This window comes from Oryza sativa, chromosome 10 (assembly GCF_034140825.1).
Source record: "Oryza sativa Japonica Group chromosome 10, ASM3414082v1".
NCBI lineage: Eukaryota > Viridiplantae > Streptophyta > Magnoliopsida > Poales > Poaceae > Oryza > Oryza sativa.
In genome coordinates, this window is record NC_089044.1 from 15,844,177 (window position 1) to 15,864,115 (window position 19,939).

At 41.4% G+C, this 19,939-nt stretch overlaps 2 protein-coding genes and 2 long non-coding RNA genes across 4 annotated transcripts; 2 read left to right on the forward strand and 2 right to left on the reverse strand.

Annotated features, from left to right (window-relative positions):
• Positions 1-1,775: 1,775 nt before the first annotated feature.
• LOC9267736 (BTB/POZ and MATH domain-containing protein 1-like) lies at positions 1,776-2,963 on the reverse strand. Its single transcript, XM_015758177.3, has one exon. The coding sequence runs from the start codon at positions 2,961-2,963 to the stop codon at positions 1,776-1,778; it is 1,188 nt and encodes a 395-aa protein (XP_015613663.1).
• Positions 2,964-5,226: 2,263 nt separating this feature from the next.
• Positions 5,227-6,733, forward strand: LOC136353743 (uncharacterized). Its single transcript, XR_010737144.1, has 2 exons — positions 5,227-6,008; positions 6,236-6,733. It is a non-coding gene; the product is annotated as an uncharacterized lncRNA (long non-coding RNA).
• Positions 6,734-10,786: 4,053 nt separating this feature from the next.
• LOC136353744 (uncharacterized) lies at positions 10,787-13,574 on the reverse strand. The gene is made up of 2 exons (XR_010737145.1): positions 13,240-13,574; positions 10,787-13,100 (listed from the first exon to the last, which is right to left on the reverse strand). It is a non-coding gene; the product is annotated as an uncharacterized lncRNA (long non-coding RNA).
• Positions 13,575-18,420: 4,846 nt separating this feature from the next.
• LOC9267886 (BTB/POZ and MATH domain-containing protein 1) lies at positions 18,421-19,830 on the forward strand. The gene is made up of 2 exons (XM_015759120.3): positions 18,421-19,619; positions 19,692-19,830. Exons 1-2 carry the CDS (start codon positions 18,515-18,517, stop codon positions 19,712-19,714), a joined length of 1,128 nt encoding a protein of 375 aa, XP_015614606.1. The 5' UTR covers positions 18,421-18,514; the 3' UTR covers positions 19,715-19,830.
• The last annotated feature ends 109 nt before the right edge of the window (positions 19,831-19,939 follow it).

Here is a 19,939-nt window from a genome sequence, read left to right on the forward strand (position 1 = left end):
TAGTAATCGTTTGATTGTATTATTGTAGGATTATAAATTATTTACGCAAATATGTTGGCAGTATATCTATGAGAATACACAAAAGCCAGCGCTAACTAATATAGCTATATTATGAGTAACAATAAAGTCATTATTCCTGATTTATTTTTGACAAAAACAAGTCATTATTCTCGATTAATTGGGATAGTTGTAGATATGCCATGAAAAGAAAACAGAGAATTTCTTAATACTTCTACTGAAACAGGAATCTATTTATCTATCTATTATATTATTAAGACAACTTGAAAGGAGGCACCACATTCACTGTTGAGGCTAGAAATTCTCACGTTAATCGAAGGAAAACAAAAAATATTAACCATTAGATTGTGTTTGATCTAGATTTAAACGGTTAAGATTTAATAGTACTTGAAAAGTTTTGGAAACTTGTAATAAGTTTGACATATAAGAAACGGACACACGTATTAGAAACGGACAAGTACGTTAGTCCATTATTTACAAAGGTAGACTCACTTTTCCATGTCAGATTATGTTTAGACATGGCTACAGCACAACAGCATGACACTGATACAATTCGTAAAGATAAAAGTTGACAGTAGGAGTAAAAAACAGTCAATTTGTATTCGTTGCACATTATGTCACCCTAATTTCTATGGACTATGGTGATTTAAATATTCTCATATAAATACCAGGCATCAATAAAATTGTCAACACAATATATAACTATTAAGAAACAATACAATCAGCAACCGACAAAATAAAATCCTAATGATGATTAAAAGGAAGGACGATGGGCGGGTCGTAAAGCAATCGGTCAAGGCGGTTGGTGGAACTTCTAGAAAGTAAAAAATAAACCCTAATTACAATTATATATGATTTTTAAAATTTCAATGACAATATAAATGAGAGGCAGTGGGCAGGTCGTATAGGAGTACAATGACAGAGCTGCCGATGGTTGGTGGGACTTCTTGAAAGTAAAATAAGAATTTCAACGATAGTTATGTTTAACTTTTTGAATTTCATGATAATAAAGAGTAAGCGGCGAACGGGTCATAGAGGAGTATATTGGCAGCGTTTGACGAGATTTCTAAAAATTATAAAAAATGAAACCCAACGAGACAATAAACTCAAAAAACTATAAGGTCCAATTTTTAAAGGTTCAGGCTTCTAAAACGTAAAAAATAAATAAACCCTAATGATAATCATGTTTGATTTTAAAATCTCAATGATAATAAAGAAGGGATACAACGGGTTAGCCGTAGAGGGGTACAGTGACAAAGTCGCTGACGTTTTGGCAGAACTTCTAGAAAGTAAACAATGAACCTAAATAATAATTATGTTTGATTTTTAAAATACCAATGGTAATAAAGAGAAGAGGCAGTGGGCGACCATAGATGAGTATAATGGCAGCATTTGACGGGACTTCTAGAAACTATAAAAACGAAACCCAACAGGATAATAAACTCTAAATACTATAAGATTCAATTTTTAAAGATTCTAAGGAGAATGAATAGAAACAGTGAGAAGGATATGACAGAAGTAAGGGGTAATAACTGGTGTGACTTTTAAAAACTATAAAATTAGAAGCACGGGGATGATAAGGTTTGGTCTTTCAAAGTTTTAAGATAACGAGATAACTATTTAATAAATTTTAAGTAAAATCATATTAAAAATATATAATTTTATATGGGTGCTAGCCGCGCAATTGTGCGGGCCACCCAGCTAGTTATCTGATGATGACACAAATGCTCAGAAATCCATTGACAAGAATACTGATGTCACTGAATTAAGTTGCCGAGCGTGCCAATCAACTCATTCACAAGGGAAGGGCAGTTCCTGCTCAAATGCTCCAATCCCTCACCGGCCGTGACAGCTTTCAGATTCTCCTGAGAGCTGAGAAAATCAAAGCATGCTTTCTTTAGGCCATCACAATTGTGTTGCTCGGCCAACTCCAGTATAGTCGTCACCGTGCCCACACCGATGTAGCTGCATAGCCTCTCCTCGCACATTAGCTTGAGCCTCTCCATGTTGTACCTGTCCGCCGCGACGAGTAGATGCTGGCACATGGCATACTCGTCCTCCTTCTTCGTCTCCGGCAACGAGTCGGTGTACACGAAGAAGAGCAAGGCCCTAAACACTTGTGCCTCCATGTCGTCGATGCGGATGACCACCGTGGTGTCGCTCTCCTTCATTGATCCAAACAGCTCCGCGCTGAAGACCGGTGACCGGGCCGCGAGCACGCACCGGTGAGCGGTAAAAGTCTCGCCACCGGCCTCGAACACCACGTCGGCGCCCTTCTCGGCGCAGAGGAGGTCCTGAAGATGCCGGTGCAGATCGGACGGCGGCACGGTGACGAGCCTCGCCACCTTTGGCTTTGGAGAGGTCCTCACCACCAATGGCGTCTCCTCCGAGCGGATCCGCTTGGTGACGACGACATCGCATCTGACGGTGAAGGAGTCGTTCTTCAGATACTTCGATTTCTCCAACTCTTCCCTTTTGATAAACCTCAGTCGTCCCAACCCAATGTTGTTGCCACCAAAGGTACTGACCTGCCCGAGGTCAGCGATGGAGGAAGGCTGCAGTTCATCATCGTCATCATTATCACCGGCAAACTCGTCGAATAAACGGAACCCGTGCTGCGCGTACACGTTCTTGTCGGTGACAATCTCGTCGAGATGAAGAAACAGGGAGATGTACTCGCCGCACTCCTCCGTGTTGCCGTTGGGGTAGTAATGGATGCGCCATTGGTGGCCGCCAATGGTGAACGCGCGGGACTTGAGGGCACTGCCGGTGGGGAAGATGTCCCTGGTACGCGAGTAGTCGTTGATCTTGAAGAGGTGGTACCCGCTGGCCGTGTCGGCGACAATGGCGGAGGCGGAGGACGTCGGCGGCGGCGCGATCGGCGGCTTACCGCCGGCGGCGCCGGCGGTGGTAGAGCGCGTGTGAGACATGGCGCATTGACCCATGGACGGCAAGGTGGGCTCGTCGTCTATTGCTTGCTTTGCTGCTTGACGCTATAGCTGCTGGATTCGCGTATATGGTTAAGCGCTGGAGATAAGAAAGGAACTAATGTTGCAAATTAAGGTGGAAGGAGACGCAACGAGAGAGACGAGACGACGGATTCACGACAGCAAAAGTTTTTCGATATCCACTGTCCAGTGTGTCCACGCATCGTATCACAACTCTCAGGTTTCCCCCTTTTGTTTATTTAAAAAACTCCTCTCAGCTTTCCGGGTTTTTTCTTTTTTTTTGTTAAACAACTCCTCTCACGTTGATCGGTAACTCTAGTTCCTTTTCATACTACAAAAGAGCTTTCTATGATTTGTGAATGCGGTTTTACCACTATACGTAAACAATGTGGGAATGTTGATTTTCAAAGGCAGTTCAGCTGTAAAAGTCCAATTTTTACATGCCGTCCACCTAAGGAACCGTTAGGGAAAAATCAATTTTTATGTGCGGTCCGGCCTAAAGCCGTCCGTCTGCACAAATTACTTTTGAGGGATGGGTGGCTTATTCTGGAAATGATTTTAGCAAGAAAATAGTTCCATCGCAATTACCAATTGCTAAAAAATATAATTCAACAACTTTAATTCAATTCAAACACACAACAGTTTGGATCCCGTTACACAAATTCAATTCAATAATTTGGATCTAGTTCAACAATTTTTGGTTCATACGTATATAAAATCAGATCGCAAACTCACATATACAATCGTGGTGGAAAAAAGGGAAGATCTATGCACCCAAGCCCACCGTCGTCACGGCATCAACTGCTACTGGAGCTCTCGAGGCCTGCTGCCACCGGATCCATCGCTCGCAGTGCCCGTGGCCACCAGATCTGACCTCCTAGGCCTCGCTACATCCCAACCTTGCCTTTCTTGATGTCTCTTCTTCACTGCTATTCAACCCGTCAACAAAGTTGGATCTGCCTGACGGTTGAACAGGTGGAAGAACCCCGCCATGCGACCCTGGTCCATTCGCCGCTGTTCGTCCTCATCCGCACCCATCACCATCGTCTCTCTCCCCACCTGCTTCTCGCCTCCTTCGTCTCCTCTCCTCTCCCGCTAGCCCACGACTTTGACATCGATGGCTGCGTTGCGCACGACCATGTGGGGAGGAGGAGCGACACTGAATCAGCTATCAGCAGCTCAACGTCGAACATGGCAACGACCTCCTCGATGGTGTCGAAGGTGCCGAGCCACAACCACTTCTGGCTAAGTTCACGGATCTATGCCGAGAACCTGCCTCACAGACGCCGCCACACGCCGCATTTTCCGTTTCAGGATGTATAAATTATTTAATAAATTATTAATAGAATTTATATTAAAAGTTCATTAATTTACAAGTGAAGTTAAATAGGGGAAATAATATTTCCTAAATAAAAAACTTGGCTGGACTTAATTTTTATTGAATTCTCCATGATTAATTATACTATCTGGAATTTTCTCGGATTTTTTAGAGCTTAATTATTAATTTTAATAATACAAAAGAAGAGTTCAGCAATTATTTCATCAATAAATTAATCATTAAATGATCTGGTTTTAATTTTGTTAAATACTTTGAGTGTCCAATTATTTTCAGGATTTTTCTTGAAATTATTTGAGTATTGGAAGTATTTTTAACAATTGAAAAATTATTTCATTTTGGTTAATTTAATTGGAACAGTTAATTAAATATCCTTTTCCTTTTTTGGCTGAAACTGGAAAAGTCTATATGTAATCCTCAGCCATCCGTCCTCTGCGCCGTCTGCTCTATTTCCGGGACGATTTTGCTATATATTTGTCGACAAATTTTTTCTCAAAAATTTAACAGATGTAATTGCAGTACAATCGTAGTGTAATTACACTGTAACTTGTATGTAATTACACTGTAACTATAGTGTAACTTGTATGTAACTTTCAAAAATCTCTTTGTAACATATTATTTTGGTAAAATGGAGGTCGTGGGAACAAATTCTTTTACATATGTGTGTGCTATGATTTGTTTTCTTCCTCACCAAAACAAATCGTGTAATAGATCAACGATTCAAAATTATGTGAAACTTACATATAAGTTACACTGTAGTTACATACAAGTTACAGTGTAATTACATATAAGTTATAGTGTAATTACACTATGATTGTACTATAATTACATTTGTCAAATTTTTGGGGAAAAATTTGTCGTCAAATGTATAGGTAGTCCCTTTCCGGGAAGTCTATTTCTTATTCCTCCACTTCTTTGCTTTTCAGCCAGACAAAAGTCTGTTTTGCCTCCCTGTCGCTACAGTACCTTCTTCAACCTCCCGCCGCCTCTCTCTCCCGTGCGTGTGCTGTGCAGCCGCCGATCTCCTTCCAAAATCCGGTCTCCTCGTTGCTCCTCTTTCCAAATTAGTTGCGGGAATGGAATCCTCTCAATCTCCTCTTCCTTTTCCCCAATAAATCCCCAAAAGTTTCTATGGAAATCCTTTCTAATTTCGCGGATCAATCTTTCCTTTTCCCGGGCGAGGATCCTAAACTTTCCCGGAGTTTTTCCCGTCGATTTGGGCCCGGACCCGAGCTCGCGTGCCTATATAAAGGACCCGCTAGTCGTCCTCTGCCTATCCCCTCAAGTCCCGTCCTTCGCCGAGCCCTAGCCGCCCCTGCCCGCGAGCTCCCTCTCTCTCCACCTCCGGCCGCCGCTCCAGCCGCCGTGCGCCGTCGCCTCGGCCGTCGCCGGTCAGCGCCGACACCTCCCTCGGCTACACAAAGTCGAGCTCTACCCCGGCCTCTGGTTGTTTTGCGCCAAATCCCACCGGAGGTTGCCCGTCGACGTGAAGTGGAGCACCGCCGTCGCCGCCGTGCCTCCAGCCGCGCCGTTCGTCGTCGTCCGTCGTCTCCACTGGATTCGCAGCTGCGAGGAGAACACCGTCCACCACCTCTTCTTCGCCAAAGATCGCCGGAACACCGTCGCCATCGTTGACCAGTACCACGTCGCCCTTCGGAGCTCATCGCTGGCCATCTCCTTCGCGGTCCGTCGTCGCGTAAGTGTTGGTAAGAATAGCCGTCGCCTTCTCTACCTCATGGTGCTCTCCATTTGCATCATCATGCTGTGGTTCGCCAGCAACCGCTGTTCTCGTGCTCTTCGATTAAGATCAATCTAAGCCATTCAATCTTGGTCACTTTATGTCAAGAGTAGTCTAAGCCGTCCAAAATCGATATAAATCCGTTTTTTCTTTTCAGTGGCATATTATTTCTTCTTAATAAATGTCATGTGCCAGCATCTACTCGTCGCGGCAGATCGGTACAATCTGCAGAGGCTCAAGCTGATCTGCGAGGAAAGGTTGTGCAGATACATTGCTGTAGGCACGGTGGGGAACATCCTGGCACTGGCCGATCAGCACCACTGTGCCGGTCTGAAGAAGGCATGCTTTCATTTTCTCGGTTCACAGGCAAATCTCAGTGCAGTCATCGCTGCCGATGGCTTCGAGCATCTGAGCAGGAGCTGCCCCACTCTTATGAAAGAACTGGTTGCTGTGCTGTCACTTCCACTGAATCATGCTTAGTGACATAGTGTTCATGTGTTCTAACAATGGTAGCATTTAGTTTCTGAATCTGAACCTTTGTCATCAGGTATTTCTGTTCTCTTTTAGCACGTGGGCATGCAGCTTAACTCCTTCAGATAGGCTTTTCTTACCAACTTATGATGTACATATCAAATTATGACTACATCTATCCTAAGCAGAAGCTAAATCAAAATCGATTGTCACTTGTTACCTGGTTTTAAACTTCCATTTGGCATGCTTGATTTGGATGACTGGAAGGGATAATGAAGGAGTAGCCAATTTCATCTCTGTTTTGATTTTAATTTATGTTATCTATATGATTATTTTGATATTAGATACCTATTCTCAGTTTTTATATTAGAGACCTGTTCTCAGGTACTGCTTTTGTCTGATAATTTCAATAAGTTCTCCTGGTCAGGATGGGACTAGATTCATGGTAGGTCCATAAAAAATTGTCATGCTGATTTACCTTCTAAATGTTAGATACCTGTTATCGGTTGTATCTGTTTGATGATTTAAATAAGCTCTCCTGGTCAGGTTGGGACCAGATTCATGGTTCAGTCTTGTACAGGTACATATAAATGAGTCATGCTAATTTCCTTTTTAACTGTATCTGGGAAACCAAACTTCCTTAAAAAATAATGGTTTTGTCATGGTTTCTACCCAAGAGTAGTGTATCGACTAGAGATAATTTGAAAAAATAGGCTAGCAGAATCCCGGCACTTGTGTCTTCTGTGGTTCTGAAGACAGAGTATGGATCATTCATTCTCCAGGTGCCCTGTATATGTTGGAAGATATCCCCTCCATCCTAAAAAAAATCCAATCCTATCTACAAATTTGGACATATATGTTTCTAGATTCGTAGCTAAGATTTGGTTTTTTTCTGGGACAGAGTAGTAGCTTGCAATGCTTTCGATTTTTGCTCACTTTCTAAAGTGTGGTAAACTTGTCAGGATCCTCTTTCTCCAAAACAACATAAAAAAACCTAAGTTATCGTTGGCTTTACACCAATTTGCTTTGGTCAATCGGAACAAAGAAACGGTTATTTTTTTTCGTCCTAACTTTTTTTAGGGAGATTAATCTGATCATCAGGTTGTATCTCCCCTCTGCACGTAATATTTTTGTCATGCTAACTACTACCTCCGTCCCAAAATAAGTGCAGCCATGAGTTTCCGCGCCCAACTTTAATCGTTCGTTTTATTTGAAATTTTTTTATAATTAGCATTTTTGTTGTTACAAGATGATAAAACATAAATAGTACTTTCCTCGTGACTTATGTTTTTAATTTTTTTCAAAAAATTTTCAAATAAGACAAATGGTCATAGTTGGACGCTGAAAACTATGGCTGCACTTATTTTGAGACGGAGGTAGTATTTTGTAACCGTCACTTCATTAATTGTCTTATGCTGTCTATTTCTCCCTCTGGTCATTAACATATGACGTGCAGACATCGATATATTGTTGTCCAGACATGTATGGGAGAAGCTTCTTCCAATCTGAGATTTAAGGGGTTCTTGATTTTGGAAAAGCCTACACAGAACCAAACATTGGTTTTCAGGGGGATGGGGACTTGGAATTTGGGAGCTTGAACACATATAATATTCTTGTGGTCTGATAACCGGTTGGGCTCTTGCTCTCTTAAAATCCAGTACCCTGCCATTTATCTGATCTGCAATCAGCAAAGCATCCTGTTTGCTGATGCCCTTTCTCTGTAGCCTGATAGCCTTTCTTTTAGGAGATCATTTCTTTTAGCTGGGTAACATTATTTCTAGGGCTTCCCTTTCTAGTGAGGGAAAAATAATTCTTTGGTCCCTGACAAAAATAATTGCGACACCACAAAACCCAATATTGTGCTCTCTGCTTCCGTGGGGCTGAGGATGGTAGAGAGCTTGACATTTGGCTGGCTAGTAGAGACAGGATCCTGTCCTGCCTTTTGCCTTATTTGCAATGACCTGGAAAGTGCTTATCTTATTATCTTTGATGTCCTATTGATGTTTTCTTGGGTTTGTTAAGAGATGCAATGGGGGTGGGCTCAGATTCCCAGCTACTTTGAAAAGTTTGATGTTGACTTCTACTCTTAAAAATCCTAAGATTTTTAAAACAAAAACTGCTTTTTACTCCACTAACAATTGCTTTTCGTGTTGTCTTTTATTTTAAGCAGAGTAGCATGTTGAAACCTGGAGAAGAAACTGTGATGAATGAAGTGGTCGACAAGATATTTCGGGCAATGCAGCAACTTCAGAGAGGTCAGTGTTGTTTTGTCACGTCAGCTTGCCGGACGTGGGAAATTTAACTATTTGCCACTCTTGTGACATGGCAATTAACGATTTGCCACGCTCTGTCAATGACACGTGGGCCCTCATGTGTCTATGACATGTGGGCCTAGTGGCAAATCGTTAAGGACCATTCGTAAGAGTGGCAAATAGTTAAAAGCCCCGCCGGACGTAGCTGAAAGATTCAGATTTTGAAAATAAGTTTTGGAGGGTTTATTTTTAAAATTAAATTTTAAAAAGATTAAAAAAATCATGTTTATCAGCTTTTTGCGGTGGTACTGATAACTAGCTGATGGACACTAGCGACATTGTTTTATAATATCCAAATAAAATGAAGAGAGAAACAGTCGCAAAAATACGATATTGCCCTTGCATGCCAAGTCCAGCTCGCATACAGCTCCGACACCACCACCACACCCGCCGCCGCACCCATTGTCACCGTCACCAATGAGGTGGCTCTTCCGGGGGGTTTGAGGGTGGCCCACGCCGCCACGCGCCTGGGCTCGTGGCTCCGTGTCATTCCCGCACTCGTCGCTGCTACAGCTCGAGGACCGCGCCGATGCTCCACCATACGCCACGCTTGCAAGCGAGCACAACGTCGACCACCTCTTGGTTCATGTCAAGCAGGGTGTCAAAGAGCGCAGGCGGTCATAGTCGGTCTGGCCATGGCGCCGCTGTCGCCAGCGAGGTGGCTCTCTGGGGATTCAAGGGGGCCCGCTTGCCTAGGCCCGTGGCTGCCCCATTACATAGGCCCGTGGCTCCATATCGTTTCAGCACTTGTCGTTGCTACAGCATGAGGGCCACGCTGGCGCCGGAAATGTCGTCGCCTCCATGTCGTCGGAGCTATATGCGAGCCGCACATGACATGCAAGGGTAAAATCGTACTTTCACGGCTATTTCTCTCTATTTCCAACAGCTAATTACCAGTTTTTTGCTGTGGGACAGATACATGGTCTTGCACTGTCTCCTAACTAATTACTTTGCTTTTTCGATGTCCTGTAGGAAATTTTGCCATGGTAAAAGTCCATAATCTGATAGAAAAGTGCCCGCATATCTTAACTAATAAAAAAATTGCTATCCTTCCTATCGTCAACAATTTTTCGTCCGTATGTGCGTTTTTTTTCACTTTCCACCTTTTTTTAGCGCTGCTTTTTTTAATCATCCAATCGGACAGAAACACAGATCGAGAACCCTAGAAAAAAGGGGCAAAAGAGAGGAAAAAATCACACAAATGGGCAAGCTTAGAGTCGCCAGATACGGTTGTTCCGAGCTCATTGCCATCGTCGTCCACTGCGCTCGTGTCGTGCCCGAACCAGCCGGGCACGACCACACTTGCCACCTCCCCAACCGCGCTGGCACCCCTTTCCTCTACCACGACGCCCCATCCTCTGGCGCTCTCCTCTTGCTTTAAGGCAGAGGAGAAGAAAGAAGGACGGCCGTCGCCACTGTCTCCGTGCCTAGCCCTGTCATCGAGGTTGATGGGGAGACGGGAAGGGTAAGAGTCGTCATCGTCGCTGTACCTCCGCCATCGCTGCACCACAAGATGGGAGGGACAGGGGGAGATGGAGTGGCGCCGCCGGTGGGGGGAGGGGGGAGGGGGAGGGGGAGCGGCATCGTCGATGGGTGAGGGGGAAGGGGAGCGGTGCCGCCGGTGGGGAGAGGCGCTACCAGTGAGGTAGGGAGAGAAGGAGCGACGGAGGGGGATAGGTGCCGCCGACGCCATCATTTTCAGAGAGAGAGAAGGGGAGGGGAAATAATTTTATAAGATCATAAGGCGGTTTGGATGGTGGTTTTGCCTAACGTGGCGCCTACGTGGCGTTGATGTGGCACAAAAATTCAAAAAAAACCCAGGAGTATCCGATTAAAAATAAAAAAATACAATGGGAACAGGGGCGGGGTTAGGTTTTTCAACTTGGGTATTCGAAATTGTAGGAGAGAAAATTTTCCAACCCAAGATCTAATAGTTGTATAATATGCAACGGTATAAGCATGATTTCATAAAGTCATAAATGGATAGAATTGACCATAAATTGAATGCGTTAAACATATTAGAGTACATTACTAAACTATTAATTGAAAAAACATATCAAATTTATAGACCATACAAAATGGCAAAATGATAAGAACTCTTACAATATAGAGAAGAACTTTCCGTTTCTTGATATTTTGAAAATGATTGATGATGTCTTCATTCTTAACTTGCAAGAAGAAATATCTTTCAATGAATATAACCAAGCAATCATTCAAATATTCTTGCCCCATCTTGCTTCTTAACTTGTTTTTGATATAGTTCATTGAAGAGAAAACCCTCTCAACACTAGCAGTTGCAACAGGGAGAACTAACACAAATTTCAGAAGTTTGTAAACAAGGTCATAGCGAGAAACCTTGTTTGTTTTCACAAGCATCATAGACAGGTCTGCCAAACTCATCAAATTTGTGAAATTCTCATCCTTACTCACATCACTAATATAGCGGTTCAGTTGAAAGGTGAGTTGGTTCATTTCTTCAACATCAAAATCATTAGGATAGAACTTGGCAAGCTTAACTAAGTTGTCAACATTAAAATCAGAGAAGGATTTAGCTGGGCTAAATGATGACATGCATCTAAGTAACTCTGGGTTTACCTCATCAAATTTGTTATTGAGCTCTTGAAGTTGCCTATCAATGACACCCAAAAACATATCGGCATGGAATCGATGGTAATTAATAGCATTTTTGAAGAACTTCTTCGACCTTTGTATAGGCTTATAATTCCCATCCTTGTCAACAACTTTAACTTTGTGCTTCACACAAAAAGAAGTGACCCTCTTAAGAAAGTCTTGCCATCCAGAATCTTCTCTCAAAACATTAAGTTCTACCTTTGTGAATCTTTTTACAAGACATCCCAAGGACATTCAACAAATATGCAAGTTGCCCAAAGAACCATGCACAATCAGTATTCTCCTTAGCAATAACTACAAGGGTTAGTTGAAGTTGATGAGCAAAACAATGTACATAGTAAGCTCAGGGGGACTCATCCATAATTAGTTTCTTCAAACCATTAATATGACCCTTCATGTTACTAGCACCATCATATCCTTGTCCACGTACCTTGGATAAAGGTAGATGGCACTTAATAAGCAAGGACTTAATTGCCTCCTTAAGAGTCAATGATGTAGTATCTTCAACATGGACAAGACCAAGAAACCATTCAACTAGTTGCCCCGTCTTATTGACAAACCGCAAGCAAAGAGCCAATTGTTCTTGTTGGTAGGCATCACTAGGCTCATCAGCAAGAATTGCAAAACACTCATCATGAAGTTCCTCTATGACAAGTTTAGTTGTTTCATGAGCACAAGAACTAATGAGTTGTTTCTGAATCTTGTGGCCTATCATCTGACAACTAGTTGGAGCATTTCCTAGAACCACCTTATTAACTTCTTCAAAGTTCCCAGCTATCCATTGCACAAGTTCCCTAAAATTTCCTTTGTTGTTAGAATCCTGACTCATCATGACCACAAAAAGCCAACCCCTGCCGCAAAAGATAGCTTATGCACTTGAGTGACCATGTCAAGTGAGCTAAATATTGAGCCTAAACCTCTGCGGAGTTTGATGCGAAGGACTCACGAATTGATGTCTTAGGTTGTATGAACAAATTGTATTTTTCTTCAGCTTCACAATATGCACTATTGACAGCACCAGCATGTTTACTAAATCTAATTTTCATGTTCTAATTTCTATGCCTTCATTAGCAAAAGCATCTCCACCATGATTGCTAGTGCTATCTTTGAACAAATAACAAACAAAGCACTATGCAGCATCTCTGTGCACACTATACTCAAGCCACTTAAACTCAGAAAACCACTTTGGCAGGAAGCGACGCATACCTCCACACTCATGCTGCGGAAAATCCTCCTTCTTCATCTTTGGTTGACAAGGGCCCAATGCAATATACTCCCTTCTAACTGAATCTTGGTCATTGACATCATATTGTGATATAGGAATCCTCAATCCAGGATCATGCTTTATGTCATATGCACCACCATTATTGTCTTCATCACTTGATGACTCATCATTTGGCCCTCCTCCAATATCATCGGTCTCTACATCAGGCGGTACTGTGCTTGGACTGCTTTCCCCACTAGCACTCTCATTCTCAGGCTAACCTTGATATATCACTACTTGCACCTGACTCTCAATACACGAAGGTTGACTTGGACCAATGGAAGAAGGTTGACTTGGACCAGTTGGTTCTTGCTTTTTTGTTTTGCAGCAGCATTTTCTAAAAATTAACAATGGGACCCTTTTTTCTCTTCATGTTTCAAACCTACAAACAACAATATCAAAGAGCAATTGAGCAAAGCAGCACTGGTTCAGTGGTTCCTAAATCCTAATCTAGTTAGTCATTCACAAACAATGAAGCTAAAATAATCAACACACTTCAGTTCACCGACTCGGCGACTCACCGTTGCAACCGCTTGCTATCTTGCTGACTATTGTCGAGGTCTCGAGGACGGGAGGCGGCGAGGCGCGCAGGCGGCCGCCGGGCGCGGGGCGCCGCCGCGCTGGCTAGGCGCGAGGCGCGGAGGCAGCGAGCCGGCGAGGGGGCTGTGGCCTGTGGGCGACCGGCGGGGCGACGCCGCGACCGGCGACTGCGAGGCGCGCATGCACAGGCGGCTGGGCAACGAGACCGGCGACGGCGAGGCGCGCGCATGCAGGCGGCTGAGCTAGCACGGCGACGGCGCGTGTGTAAGCCTGGAGGGCTGGCGACAGCTGGCGTGCAGGCATGGGCGTGGCACCTGGGATGGGAAGGAAGGTGAGGAGAAGAGATAGGGTTAGAGAGGTAGTGGGCTTTTCTTTGCTATTGGGCCAATGGGCCTGAAATAGTGGGTGGTGGGAGGGTTCAGTTTGGGCTTCTTTTGAGTTTTGAATGGGTATAAGCATTTTTCCTTTTTTCCTATATATACATATGGAATATATACTTCATATATGCATTTTTTTTTCAAAAATCTTGGGTATTCATTTGAATACCCATGAATTGAAGTGGGCCCGCCCCTGAATGGGAACGCGTCATCACTCATCACCCCCTCCCTTTTTCTTCTTCTCTCCCTTCCTCGTCTCTCTCCCATGGGGGTCGCATAAAAGGTAGGCAATCTCGAATAGTCTAATCCCAAACCGAAGAACCATAAAAAAATCATCTGTAAGTCCGACCGAGCGACGACCTGCGTCCCCGCACGCGTGATGTGTTCGTCACATACGCCGCCCAAAGGGAAAAAAAATTAGAGATCAAATCAAAATCCTAATCACGTACAGCGGACAAATCCCAAAATCAAATATCGATTAAAAACCCAATTGTGGCAAATAACATCCAGAGTCATCAAATAACACAAAAAAAAACCAAACCAAAATTAAGAAGTTTAATGTATAGTGATCCAGACATTTTTTTTCTGGTTGGTATAAAAAAAGGTATATATATAGGACATTTAGATGGATGTAGAGAATTTATTCCAAGTGAGACCGCTCATTAGAGCAAGTTTAATAGTGTAGCCAACTATGGGCTGCAAATCATTCATAATCTATTATATACTAAAAGTCCATTAAACTTCTTACAAATGCTCCTAAACTGCCACGTGGCGCTCCTACAAACGCTCCTAAACCGACACGTGGCAATTTCAATCTAACCGTCGGTTTTCACTTAAATTTATGGGTCCGTTATTTTAAACCATTAGATTAGATCTATTTAAAAGGTCCCGCTTCAGATTATTATCAGATATATACAAGATATTTTTACGAGAAAAATTGGCATGTATTTCGATCAGATATAAACCCTGTTCGCTTAAGGAAAACAAATCAACATATGTACGTACAGCTGTAGAGCGAAAACAAAAATACTACACCGTATGTTGATAGAACCTATAATAGACAGTCTCTAAAAATAAGATTTTCTATACATGGCACTTTCTAATCTAACCGTCGATTTTAACTTAATTTGGTAGCTCCGTTATTTTAAACATTAGATTAGATCTATTTAAAAGGTTCTGCTTCACCTCATTGTCAAGTATATACCAGATATTTTTTTTAGAGAAAAATTGACCTATTTCGATCGGATATAAACCCTGTTCGCTTAAAGAAAAATAAATCAAAATTCGTACGTACAGCTATAGAGCCCAAAAAAAAAATACACCCTGCATGGATACAACCATTAAATAATAGATGGTCTCTATAAAAATATTTTTTATACTATAAAATAAAACTTATTACTTCACAAATATATACGGTTAAACTAGATTAATATAATATATCAAATCAATCGTCTTTAAATATCCATTTTTAAAATTATTTTTGAAATATATATCTAACTTATAATCTGTTGTATTCCTTTAATTAAATAAACTATTGATCACATATAATAGTTATATTATAGTGCTAAATACATGGGGCCGACATATAATATTTCACGTCATAATTATTTTTAAATAACTTAGCCAATATATAATAATTAATGTCATTATAATCTTTTTTTAAATAGTTTCACATGATAGAAAGGATCAACATGGTCTCAAATATAGCTTGACAAATAACACTAATTCAAATCCACATGCAGGGAGAGTGGAACAACATTGTGGTTTTTCAATTAGATTTGATTTAATTTTAGTCAATGTGAGATTAAGATTCTCATTTTTTTTATAACTTTTTAGAATAATTTGATTGGAATTTCCAAACTATGATCTTGCCATAATACAACCCCTTAATCCATCACGGGAATTATGGTCATATATATCTTTTCTTTGCCAAATAGATATGGTAACAAATCAACAATCCTATTCATTCAACTTTTATCATATATTTTCTTATAGTAGATGATCTATACCATACACCCTACCAAAGTGACTATAAGTGCACTCTAACGAATTAATTACTTCAAATAATTTTGGAAAAAATAAATATATTCTTTGGATTAGCAAAGATGTCTGTCGCGATCATATATCTGTTTAGCTATAACTTTTTAGTGATCAGCCTCGCTCATTTCAAAAGAGAACATTGTATCTATATCATAAAAAATTAAGCAGTACTGATTAACACCGTAAACGATTGTGTCTACACAAAATTAAAAGAAACAATTTTTCATTGGAAAAATACTTTCATCACGTACCTTCTCTCTTTTTATTCCTTGAAGGTCACCAAGCATGCTATGCAAAATAAACCCATTTCTATACTTTTATATGCTCATATTTTTTTAACAAATACTACGAATATATTGAAAAAAAAAACAAGTAGAAGCGGATAGATCTTTTTTTAAGTAGAAGCCGATAGATCTTAATAAATCAATAAAGCTCTTAACTGAGACATATTAAACTTATAAAGCACAAACAAAAGATAATGGTAATATTGTTTCACCAAATTTACTTAATGCGATGGACCTATTATTTTATACCATCTTAAGAACTCAAAACCATTTATCTATGTTAAAAAACAAACTCCCTTCACCCAACCCAACCATATGGATCCTCTCCACTGCTATTATATGTGCATGTACTCTCTCCGATTCAACTTCTTCCTCTTCCTTTCTCTAACTAACAACTTGTAAACATAAAAACAATCAATAACGAGAAAGCTGAAAAATCATAATTATTAATCCTTTAGTTTGTTTGAACTATTGATTTATTTATAATCAAATAAATAATTTAAGATCCATATTAATCATATTTTTTACTTTATAAAAAATTAAAATATATCATTTGAACATAGACCCCTGTCCTTTGTATGCCAACCAAATAATAACAACATTAATGAAACAACATAAATAAATAAAATGACAGCATGCATCCCGTGCATCATAGGAACTAGAAAACATAGATTCTTTATCTTTCGTATACTTAGGATTATTATTGTTGTAATTTACTTTTTGGTTTGGATAGTTTTCGCAACTATTATATCTATTTACACAAATCACTCTAAATCCTTTGCAGCGCTCTTAACTCACCACGTGTCAAGTACTAAAAATTAGAACAAAAAAAATTCCAAGGGAAAAAAACATTTGACAATGGGTTTTCACTTAAGTCAGTGGATTCATTATTTTCAACCATTAGGTCTTCCTTTAGAAAAAATCTTAAGCCGCTATGTGTCACGTCTTCAAAATTAGAAAAATCTTAGAAACTATAAGAAAAAAGCAAAACATATGATCATTGGTTTTAGTTAAATTATTTAGAAAAATAAAGTCCCCAATGCATCGCCCTTCCCAGAACATGCATTCACACAACACTGAACGCCCCCTTCCCCCTTGGCTCACACTCTCCACTCTCCACTACTCCCCCCTTCTAATTTTAAGCTATCAAACTAAAACACAAACTATTAATAATAATTGCAAAGATCGTATTCTTAAGCTATAAATCTAATTTTTAATTTAATTGTTGCTCTTTTAAATAATCAAACCAAAAATACATGATCCATAATGTCTGTATTTTTAACCTAAAATGTCTGTATTCATAAGTAGAAAAATGTCAATAGGGATTGAATTAAATCAATTGGACAAAATATAAAAAATTTGTAAAACAAATAGTTATTACTTTTCAAAAACTGGATAACCATTGTACAATGTTCGATTGCCATAACCATCTTTAAGTGCTTAGATGTTAATGGCCTTCCATCCATCCTACACCATGGCATTACGAGTTTCTCAATGTATTATTGCATATACAAGACACATTAAGGTAGCAGTGCGTAGAAGTACGTAGTTGTGGTTAAAAAGTTATGCATTGCTACTATTAACTTTAAATTTAGGACTCATATTGGCTAGATATTTTTTTTAGAAAACGCTATAGATCACATATATAATAGGGAAGCGAGGTATACAATATGTATATCTCCTATGTATTTATTGACACGTTCTTTCCAGAAAATGAAGAATTATTGACAATTGCTTGTAGTAATGAATTAAATATTATATAGTTCAAATCTTACAAAAATATTGTAAAAATTATCTAAGCAATGTAGATGGAGAAAATTTATGAAGAAATTAAACTTTTCAAGCGTGACAGGTGTCATCCGGTAGATATTCCACCTTACAAGTTAGTCAAGCGTATCCTATTTTACGTGCCCGCGCGAATGCGCGGGCTACCTTCCTAGTTAATTTAATAGCCAATTCATACAATTGCCTATTATCTGGTCCCACATGTCATGCACACATGTATATTGGAGTCCGTGCTGAAGCTAGCTACAAATCTATAGTCCGCAGCTCTTCTCTTCCTCTTTTTATCTCCTTAAAATATGTTTGTAGCTGATTTATACCCTGTACTTGCTTTTAGAGCAAGTTTAATAGTATTCCAATTCATTTATAGCCAATCTAATAGCCAATTCATACCATAGTTGCTTACTATACTACTAATATATGGTCTCACCTGTCATACACACATTGCGTTTTGGAGTCCGCGCTGCAGCTGGCTACAGATCTGTAGCCCGCTGTTTTTCTCTCTCATTTTTTATCTCATAAAAATATGATTATAGCTAGCTAATAGTGCGTCCCACGCAAAAGCACACGCACAAACAAAAAAAAAAAGAAAGCACACGCATAAACAAACTACACACACAAAAAAAAAAAAAAAAGCACACGCCGTTATATTCTCCACCAACTAAACGCCGTGGTCGTCGTCGCTTCGTATTCCATTTTTCCGCTTTCCTCTCTCCCCCGAATCCCCAATTCGCCCTAAACCCTGCTAGAACAGCGGCGAGCAGTGTCCTGCCATGGCCACCGCCGCCTGCGGCGAGAGCCCTTCGCGGTTGGGCTCCGCCTCCGCCATCGTCGCCGACACGGAGACCAGGTACCACCTCCTCAAGATCGGCTGCTACTCGCGCACCAAGGCGACGACCCCCACCGGCTCCTTCCTCAGTTCCGGCCAGTTCACCGTCGGCGGCCACCGCTGGCGCATCAATTACTACCCCAATGGGGAAAGCGCCGACTCCGCGGATTACATATCGCTTTACCTCTTGCTAGACGACAAGGCCACCAATAGCAGTGTGAAGGTGCAGGCACAGTTCAAGTTCCAGATTAGTTCCACCGACCAGGTGAAGAACACACCTTCATTGGCATCCACGAATGTAAATACATATGGTGAGGATTCTAGCTGGTCTTGGGGTCACAGAAAGTTCATCAAACGGGAAGATTTCGAGAAGTCCAATGATCTCAGGGACGACTCCTTCACCATCCGGTGCGACGTAGCGGTTATCGGAGAGATCCGAACTGAGAAGACGACCGAGATCCCATCAGCCACAACATTCGTCACTGTACCCCCGTCTGACCTGAACCAGCAGCTCGTCGACCTGCTGGAGACCGAGAAGGGCGCCGACGTGGTGTTTGAGGTCAGCGGTGAGACGTTCGCGGCGCACAGATGCTTGCTAGCAGCCCGGTCGCCGGTATTCAGCGCGGAGCTCTACGGCTTGATGAAGGAGGGCGACACCGCCGGAGTCGTGCGTATCGAAGACATGGAGGCGCAGGTGTTCAAGCTGTTGCTCCGCTTCATGTACACCGACTCGTTACCAAAGATGGAGGAGGAAGACGTCATGTGGCAACATCTGCTTGTCGCGGCAGATCGGCATGATCTACAGAGGCTCAAGCTGATCTGCGAGGACAGGTTGTGCAACTACATTGGCGTCAGCACGGTGTTGAACATCCTGGTGCTTGCTGATCAGCATCACTGCGACGGGCTGAAGAAGGCGTGTTTTAGTTTTCTTGGCTCACTGGAGAACCTGAGTGCTGTTGTCACCGGCGATGGCTTGGAGCATCTGAGCAGGAGCTACCCCTCTCTTATGAAAGAACTATTTGTTGTGATGGCACTTCCACCGAATCATGGTTAATATTCTTGTGCTCTAGCAATGATAGTTGTTGGTTTCTCAATCTGAAGTTCTGAACCTTTCTCATCAGGTAGATATGTTATCTTCTTTTAGCACGCAGGCATGGTGCTGTACTCCCTGTGTATATATGCTTTTGTTATCAGGTATACTATGAAAACCAAAACTTCAATGTTTTACTGCTTTTGATCAAGAATAGTGACTTGACTGGAGTTAATTTGAAGAAAACAGGCTGGCAGGGCCCGTCACTTGTGTCTGAATATGATGTATCATATTCTTCAGGTGCCCTGTTAGCTGCTGCAGTTTATGTTTGTTGGACTA